General features: G+C 26.4%; 1 protein-coding gene across 1 annotated transcript in view; it reads left to right on the forward strand.

Moving 5' to 3' along the window:
- Positions 1–6,265: 6,265 nt before the first annotated feature.
- LOC113366305 (gastrula zinc finger protein XlCGF57.1-like) overlaps positions 6,266–10,271 on the forward strand; it is a 15,121-nt gene continuing 11,115 nt past the window's right edge. Inside the window, exons 1-2 of the mRNA XM_026607895.1 lie at positions 6,266–6,324; positions 6,670–6,868. Of these exons, the coding sequence (XP_026463680.1) occupies positions 6,298–6,324; positions 6,670–6,868 (226 nt within the window). The 5' untranslated portion in view covers positions 6,266–6,297. The remainder of the gene's footprint in view (positions 6,325–6,669; positions 6,869–10,271) is intronic.

The raw sequence follows: 10,271 nt of genomic DNA on the forward strand, positions 1-10,271 counted from the left end.
GTTTCGTTTTGAATCTTCTTCAGTGGTTAAATTGCTTTGAAAAACATGAAAACCGCGCACGATTATTTATGACAAAAGAATCACATTTTTGCTAAAAAGTTATATATTTAATATGAAAAATTAAACAAAAATAAAAATGTTACATATAAGTTTTGGGATTGTGTAAATGAACCGTGTTATTGTATTAGTTAACTTTATAAATTAACATTTATAAATCCTTAAAAAAGTATATTTTAATATTCGTTCTTAATTTTTACAGAATATTTATATATTATTTAGTATGGAAAGTTTTTTATAACATGGCCTTGCCATAACATTTTTCTGTTATGCGGCAGAATCGGTTCAATAGTCACAGTATACTAAAAGTCAAATTGGACCTTTGTGCCCTGTCCTACCCTGTATACCATGAGATTATGTTAAGAAAATCTATTATCAAAATAGTTTTTACACTCACCTCTAAAATTTGTCCAGTTTCCGACTTGTGCATGTCATCAACGCCATCAACAAACAAAACCATATTTTCATCCTCTTCAGGAAGTTCCAAATACTTCAAAAACTTTGCAGCTTTTGTTTTATCATTTTGTTCCTGCAAGCCATCGCGTACAAACTTCCTCATACTCAATGCATTCACATATTTCACATGTAAAGTAATTTTATCTTTCTCCAAATTTTCTTTGATATTCTCCAAATACCTTGTCTTACCAGAACCACGGTCACCACAAATAATGTTAATAGAATTTTGCGATACATCATGATCCAATTCAACCAAGGAAAATTCTATTAAGCAAATATTCCTCAAAACTGACATGTCTGATCCGCGTTTGGATTCAATCCATAACAAAGAGCTTCCTGATGATATGTATTTGGTGTAATGGACATTGTCGTGGTTTAATTGTAGTTCTTGGAATAGGTGATTGTTTCCCAGAACAAAACGTGTTTTATCAGTAATATCGTCGACAGTCGATATCGATTCTTCTGGTGCACCGTGGCTGGTTAGGCAGCTTTTTGAAAATTGCATCGTCCACGACAAAAATGCAACGTAAGGAGTTTAATGAGTTTACTATATTTGGAATGTATAGATGGGATTGCTGGAGAAGTTTTCTTTCTATGTACTTAGCCATGGTCTGAAATTGAAAAAAAAAAATAGTATTAAATAATTTGCAGCTAATTCATCGAATTAAAAAAGTAAATTGATTTCAATTCTTTATTAATATCTCGAAGAAGAAGTTTGTTTTCGCCAAAAAATCCGATTTGCAAATTTTATGTTACGTCGACGTTTCAAACAATTCTGAATCGGATGAGACCATTCTGTTTATGTGAGCCGATTTTTGACTTTTTATCAGCATTTAGTTTTAATTAGAGGATTAGTTTTTTGATATGATCACTTAAGCCGTTTCTTTAAAATTAGTAGAAAAGTGCAAAAAATGTTTGTCCACTTTTTAGTCAAAAGAATAAAATTCAATTTTTAAATAATTGTAAATAAAGTATAAAAAATGTTTGTTTTTATTGGTGCCTAAAGAAGGCGACATTCCATATATTCAAAACGTAGAAATAATAATAAATGAAAATAATCAAAGTCCAAATCCTATGATCCTGAAATATTCCTTTTTACTTTCATTACAAACTGTTTACAAACAATTCTTCTGAAAAGATTCATTGATAGTTTTTTTAAGAAATGAGAATTAAAAATGTATCAAAAGACCCAAAATGATTTAACTATAAAAATTAGATTTATTTAAATTATATATTTTTATCATTTTATCAAAGTAGATTCATATTGCATATAGAATAAACGATTTGAAGATCAAGTGGGAAAAATAAGATAAAATCCTGCATTTATATAAATTTTAATCCTAAAATAATTTGAAGAGCAAGTAAAGAAATTAAATTAAAATCCTGTATTTAAATAATTTAAATTAGCTATTGAAGTATATATCAGAACTTATATTTCTAAATTAATTTCTCACGTTTTATTTTAAGTTGAAACTATATTTTGAATAATTTTATCTATATTTCTATAAATAACACGTCAAATAAAAACACTAACTACACATTTAGCTTTCGATCAAATTTTAAATCATCACTTAAAACTAATTAATACAATTAAAGTTAACTTAACAAAAACCTTCATTTCATTGATAGTTTATTTTCGGTCGTTTATAAAATTGATATAATCGATTTCAATTATATGATACAATGAAATTCAATAATTATTCTTATATTTTTTTCATAAAATATTTTTACTTTTTACTAAATATTCAAAATTTTTGTCAAACAATTAGAATAAAAAACTTAAAATTATTTAATATTTTTTTAAATTCAAATAGATGTAAATATATTTTTCATTGAAAATTCTTCTAAAGATGTTTTTCAAAAAAAATGTAAAAATTAACGTACCTTGATATAATATAAAAACTAGTTGCTTGATATTGGTATTTTGCCTTGGGGCAAGTTAATTAATTAATTTTATTTAAATTAATTTTTCAGTGATTAAAAGTATTCCGAGTGGATTAGCTGCAGTTTTTGAGAAAACGTTGATTTACGGCAAAAAATCTGTTCACATATACACACACACATACATACTTTTTCCAAATTTGGTCTCATTCGATTCAGAATGGCTTGAAACGTCGAGAAAATATAAAATTAGCGAATCGGATTTTTTGATGAAAACTTCTCCTTCGGGAAGTTAATAAGATTCATATAATTTTTATATCCTATTTACTTCTGGTGTAAAAGTACATATTAAAACTATTGGTGTAAGTAGTTGAATAGACTAGAAGAAATTGAATCACTAATTTATTTTCCCACTTTTTATTTTAATTTTATTCTAAATTCAACTAATTTTAATTATTGTTTTAAATAACTCATGTTGCACTAAATTTAAATTCTAACACTAAATAATATTTTCTGATTTATAAAAATATTTTATATCGTTTTAACAAGCAACTAACCGGTATTTCACAATTCTCTAAAAAATACCGAACATGACTAACAAATCGTGAACTAATTCCACGCAAAGAATCGAAATAGAAAATTAAAACATCCTTGTATGAAGTGTATCTCGTGTTTGCAAATATTCTTACACATACATATATACAAAACAATATATTTCTATTTTTTTAGAAATAAACGTGACATATTTTTATAATATGTATTGAGTTTTGTCTTAATTTATATTCACAAAACGATATGTTTTGACCAAGATATTCACAAAACGATATGTTTTGACCAAGATTGTATGTATTGATGTATCATTGATGACACTTGCGGAAAACCCATAACAATAGCATATATATTATATATATATATATATATATATATATATATATATATTGTATATATTCAATCTTAATCAAATCAAAATTAATCATCTTAATCAATTCAATATTCAATTAGATTATTTTCTGTTCTTGTGGGCAATAAAAAAATTTGGGCAAACAAATAATATTTAAACCAATTCTAGAAATATACTTTTACTGCTAAGAACAAATATTTTCTACATGTTTTCAATACAAGATTTGAAATGTATAAAAATGCAATATTATATTAAGTGCAAGTTTTTAAAATAAATTAAACTTATGAGTTTATGATGGAAGAAAAGGCCAAGGGACTATTTACAAATATTAAGTGTAAAAAATATTAACTTATTAACCATGAAACTTACGTATTATGATGAACGAATCAGTTACAACTGCACATTGATAAATAATTGATATACACAATTTAAAAAAAATAATATAAAATTAAATCAATTATTGAAATGTTGAAAAATTTGGGTCAGACTGTGTTTTAATAAAGTGTTTTCCACTGATTCTCATGCTAATAGAAACTTTGGACTAAGTCTCAATGCTGTTTCATGGCAATTAGCACATTGCCTTTTACAATTAGATAAACATTATTCGTTGAACGGTTTTTAGAACAATGAGGATTCCTGAACAAATTTATAAACATCCATATGCAACTATAACAAAAGTACACTATAAACAGTACAATAATATTGTGTGTGTGTGTGGTGGTGTATGTGTATAGTTTCCTAAGGATGTTTATAAATTTGTATAAGAATCTTCATTGTTCTAAAAATTATACAATGGCCAAGTTGTCGAACTAAAGATCGTTAAATACAAGAATTAATAACTTCCCGTAGGTAAGTTATTGTAATGGGCCAAAATCGAAATTGAAAATTTTTACATTTCTCGACGTTTTGAAGGTTTCTGAACATTTTGGCATACCTCAGAAAAAATGGATGTATTGTGTGGTTTTTAGTATGTATGGATACAAATTTCCAGTCACGTTTTCGGGCGCACGGATCAACCGATTTGAATGATTCAAAAACATTCGATTCCTATTGATAGAGAGATGTGCGATTAGTTTTTGGCAAGGGCAGGTCCAGCCGTTTCGGAGACACGGAGCAAAGATTGCAGAAATAGAATCGAGTTTTGAGAGAAAAACGGTGTATCCGATTTGAAAGAACTAAATAACATTCAATTAATATGATTGGGAGAAGGGTTTATTAGTTTTTGGCAAAAGCAGGCCCATTCATTTCAAAGATACGGAGCCTAAAAGGAAAAGAAATTTTGTTCCAATTTTTTTTTTTTAAATTTTTTTATATCGAAAGTAATTCAAATTTTATTTTTAATTCTGACTATAGTTCTAATATACTTTGAACAAATATTTCAACTATGCAATTCAGTTTATATAATTCTTATAAATATTAGACAATGTTACAATATTAATAATAATCTATTTGAAAACATTCAGTATTCTCGAACATTTCGTTACGGTACGCGAAGTTCCAGCAATTTGCCTTAAGGCACGATGCCATACACTTCACTAGTTATAATTTATTTTGTTAAAGTAAAAACAATTTATAATTTTAAATTTTAAACTTTATACATTTTTTTTTTCTCTAAAATGTCTGCTCTTCTGAGTGGTTTTTATATTAGTCTGCAGTTAAATATTTTTTATTTCTTTATTTTCAATATTTTCAATATGTTTTTTTCTATTTTTATATTTCTTCACAAAGTACATTTATTCTAGATATTTATTTTATAACATAAATATATATATTTTTTTTAAAAAAGAGTGTTTTAGTATTATATATATAAAGATGTATTTTTGTTAGTTCAATCTGTTTATCTTTTCAATAATTTTTCATTTTCATATTTATGTATATAGCATTACGTATATCTTAATATAATGTTTGTTTATATCTTATTTAACAATAAAAAACATGTTCTTGATAGATGTCTTGAGGGGAAACATTCATAGTTTTAAAACTTTGACAATAAATCATATTTGTTAAAAATCCTTAAATACAGACAATGCATCATATAAATCCATAAAAAAAATAAAATTAAACTATAGTACTTATTATTTTTGCTATAAAACAATATTTTGCTAGATTTGCTATTTAAAGAATCCGTGCAAAATTTACTTTATTTGTGAATAAAAAATCAATGTGTACTAAATATTAAATATTTGCTTTTAACTATTAATATCTTTTACATTATTTATTTTCTTATCCCAAACAAAAAAAATATAGATAATATAAAATAATAATAATAATGCATAAATAAAGATTATGATAAATAATACTTTGATATTAATAAGCTTAAGCTACACTAAAAACATTCTATACAATCACAATGAGCTAAATTATAAATTAAAAATATATAGCATACATTAAATAACTAAATATTTATCATATATAATCATACCTTTTCGTTACTAACAACTTTGAACCAATTATTATATTTTTTAAAATTTAAACTTTTTTGAAATTCAAATTCCCGCTCAACTAATGGAAGCCATGTTGCTCGAATTGGTAATTCTGTGGAAGATTTTGACATTTGCTTGTATTTGTATATATTGATTTTGGGCTTAACTATTGCATTATAGTCTTAAATTAACGTATTGTGCACTGATAATAAAAATAATTATTTCTTTAATATTTCTCTAAATCATAAGGAATGTACAGATTTTAAATTAATTTATTTACACCACCGTCTTCACTTTTGACAGATATATACTTTGTTATCAAAAAAGTGACATTGTTGTTCTACAAGGCTCGTTCTATTGAAGATGTCAATATTTACACGGAGATGAAATCAGAAATTTGAATTAAAAGGCGCTAAATTATTTGTTTGGAAGTAATAATGTATATTGGATAATTGAAATAAAGGCGAATCAATATAAAATGGAAGAAGCTGAGAGCATAATTTCACTTGCAAGAATTTGCAGAGCTGTTTAAATGAACGTACACAAATGAAACCTTTATTTGATGCTCGATTAGCTGAAATGATGATGGCTTGTGCTAATATTGTGGTAAGAAATAATATATATTAAATAATATTTTAAGACTCTTGTTATATTGGACCTAACCTTTCTTACTTGTTCAAACGCTATTAGACTATTTGAACTTTTGCAAATTTATAAAAATAATGATAAATGATATATATATATATATATTATATATATATATATATATACTTATATATAATAGTCAATCTATAAACTAACCTATAATTAAATTACTTCTCATTTAATTCAATTATCTCAAGTATAAATAATCCAAATTCTCCTCGACTCATGTTTCAAATAGTGTTCTGATTTATATATATATATATATATATATATATATGTATGTATATGTATATATTTCTTTTTTAGTTAAATGAAGGCGATGGTCTCCCAGCACAGCTTTGTGTTCAATGTGTAACCGCAGTCAGTCGAGCATTCTATTTTAAAGAGCTCTGCGAAAGAAATGATGCTACTTTGAGACAATTAGTACTTTTGCATCAACCGACACAAACTTATGAAGAACCGTTGAAATATGAACTGCTGAATGTTATTGTTGAATATCCAACAGGTATAAATTGTAGTTTTGTTCAGAAATTTATTTAATTTCTGAAATTCAAACCTTTTATGTTTATCACGCAAAACATGCGCAAGGCGCAAGATATATACTGCCAATTTTTTATATTCTTAAAATTATTGATGTGCTACATAATTTTATTATATATGTGTATATTGTTTTATACAGTTATTCGAACAGAATTAAAAGAAATTCTTCATTGAAAATTGGATTTGATATACTACATTTATTTAAAATAACAGATTTTATTGTTCATGGAAAAGTATCTACTTACTTCATTTATGCATTTATTTATATAGGGTACAATCCGAATAAATCTACCTCCAAAAGCTTGTAATATAAATTGAATGACTTACAAAACTTTCTGAGTTTAATTTGTAGAATTCTTGGCATTTATTATGTTGTACTTGCTAAAATAGTTTCTACATATATTTATATAAAACTAAGGGCTAATACTTATATGAAAAATTGTAAATAAATCAAAAACTGCAAAATAATGTAAAATATCTGAACATCACCAAAATTTGAAATAAAACAACAAATATAATATATAATATAATAATACTCGTAATAGGTAGTTGGATATATTGTAAATTCATAAAACTTTAAATCAAGAATTGGCGTTTTTTGGCTTGAATTTCATTTTGCTAGTGATTTTGTAAACCTTCTAGCTGAAATAATGTCTAAGAAACTAATTATACCATTTTTATTATACATTTTACAAGCAACGACATAGTATTTAAAAGAACCTCAATTTATAAATATGAAATTTGCTTTGTCATAATACACTGAAAATCTAGTTTCTATTAATATAAACAAATTAAATGTCCGAAATGAAAATTTTAAAGTTATTTGAAGAAAAGTAAAAAATGTTCTAAATCCATGTAATGGAAATTATCAAAATACTAAAGTCCGCATTTTAACTACAAAGTATACAAAATTTCAATATTCAAGTGTATATAATAGTTTTTACTATATTCTAGTAAATTTTATCTAGTTTTCACTGATATAAAAAAAATATTATGTCCAAAATAAAAATTAAAAATTATTTGAAGAATAGTAAAAAATGCTCAAAATTCGTATCAAAAATATGAAGTCCGCATTTGAACTACGAATTATGCAAAATTTTGTTATCCAAGTGTATATAAGTAAAAAAATTTTGCTAAATTCTAGTGAATTTTGTCAATGCGAAAAAATTATAATTTTCGTAACGAAAATTTAAAGTCATTTCAAGTATTGTAATAAAATGTGTTAAATTTTACATATTACTTATTTTTTAAATATATAAATATACTAAATTCTATAATAAATGACGGTAAACTAAATCAAATGAATCTAAAGAAAAACTCTTCATTTATCATATGCAAACTGAATTTAAAATTAGTAACATTCAAAAGGACATAAATACCAGCACCAGACGTCAGGACGGGTAGTTTTACCCGCCCGCCCATACAAATAATTTTGCTTTTCATGTATGCTAATATTTTTGCTATCTATAAGTCTCGTTACAAGTCATAATTTTAAAAATTATCTTCTATATATATAAAAATAAGTCGGGTTTTCCTTCCTGACGAAATAACTCCAGAACGCACGAACCGATTTCGATAATTTTGCATTCGTTGGAAAGGTCTCGGGCTCTGCAAAGTTTATAGCTAAGAAAATTAGTGTGCATGGCATCGTGCCCTAATGCAAATTGCTGGAATTTCACGCACAATAATTAAAAATTCGAGTAATGACATTAGTGAGAAGTCAAAATTATCCTTGGTTAAGTCAACGAGCAATTCTTGCCGCAAAGAATAATGCACTGAATTTCACCATTCAATCAAAAATTGCTGGCGATTTGGTGACATACCAATATTCCGACTGTTTCCGTTTGACTTCAAACAATTGCAATTTCCAGTTCGCCTTGCGTTCGCAATAACAAATCGCAAGGCCAAGCGCTTAGTGTTTGCGAGATAAATTTCAAATAGATTATTTAGAAAATCTTTGTTTTTCACATGGGCAGATACGTTGCCTGTTCACGAGTTGAAAACCATCCGCTTTGTTTGTGTTAACGTCAGACAAAAAAACAAAAAATGTGGTTTACCAAAGAGCATTTTAATGAAACGGATAATTGGCGGATCACTTTCATTTACTTAGAGAAGTTCAACTAAAAAACAGTTAATTTTTGTATCGAAATAAATTCATTACTGTTGTGCAATAAAATCAAATTTTTCCTTTCAAATATAAAAAACAACAAAAAATTTCTACATCTTTTTCACGAAACCATCTGGTGGCGAAAGGAGTTCGTCGGTTTGCTAGTCTTATTATAAATATTCTATTATTCTGGTTATATTTAATTCCCTTACAGAACTCACAGACACAAGGGTGGTAATTTAATTCTACACACCGAAAAGTTGCCCAAATTCAAGACATCGAACCCGAACCAGACCCCACAACATTGTTCATCGAATCTTCTGCTCCCAGTCCCCTTGCACCGATTCTCTGAACGATGAACAAATGACCAATGATAAATTAATAGACCTGCAAGAAATAATCATGAGTCCAGGAATTGACTATAATCAAGCGTAGATCAATCGGTTGCCGTCTCGATTGGAAATGCAGAAAATGTGACATTAGATAATACAAATGTGACGTTGGACAATACGACTTTGGAAAATGTTATTTTAGAAAATGCATTGTCGGAAAACGCCGTACATGAGAATATTGTTATAGAAAATAAAATAGATGCAAGGAAAAGTGATAGTGCAGTATCGAAAAACACGAATGAATTTGTTACTTGTGAGGTAAGAATTTAATTTAAATTTATAAATGCTATTATTTATGTAAATAGAAATAGAAGGATAGAAAATTGGATATATATTAAATTAAAAACTCTGATTATTTTTAATGAAAATAAAACTGAACACACATTTTATACTAAAATCAAATAATATACGAATATATTTCGAAAAGCAAAGGCATTTACCATATTTTTAAACGGTTTTCAAAGTTTTCAGTTGAGTTGCAACGTTTTTAGATGATTCGACAAGATTGTTAGACGATGTACAAGATTGTTAGACTATTTACAGCGTTTCTAGATGATTTTCAAGATTTTTAGACGATTTACAGATTTTTAGCGATGAATGCAAGATTTTAGACGATTTACAAGATTTCTAAACGATTTACAGGTTTTTAGATTATTTATCAAGATTTTTTAGACGATTTTCTGTTTTTAGATGATTCGCAAGATTTTTAGACTATTCACAAGGTTTTTAGCATGATTTCTAGGTTTTTAGATTATTTACAAGGTTTTTAGCCGGGTTGCTACGTTTTTAGATGATTTGACAAAAACGTTTTAATCGATCTACAAGATTATAGATGAATAACAACGTTTTTAGACGATTTACAAGATTTT

The sequence above is a fragment of the Ctenocephalides felis genome, unplaced genomic scaffold (genome assembly GCF_003426905.1).
Source record: "Ctenocephalides felis isolate EL2017-DRISC unplaced genomic scaffold, ASM342690v1 CF-g0.4_SCAFFOLD_01170, whole genome shotgun sequence".
In the NCBI taxonomy this organism is placed as follows: domain Eukaryota; kingdom Metazoa; phylum Arthropoda; class Insecta; order Siphonaptera; family Pulicidae; genus Ctenocephalides; species Ctenocephalides felis.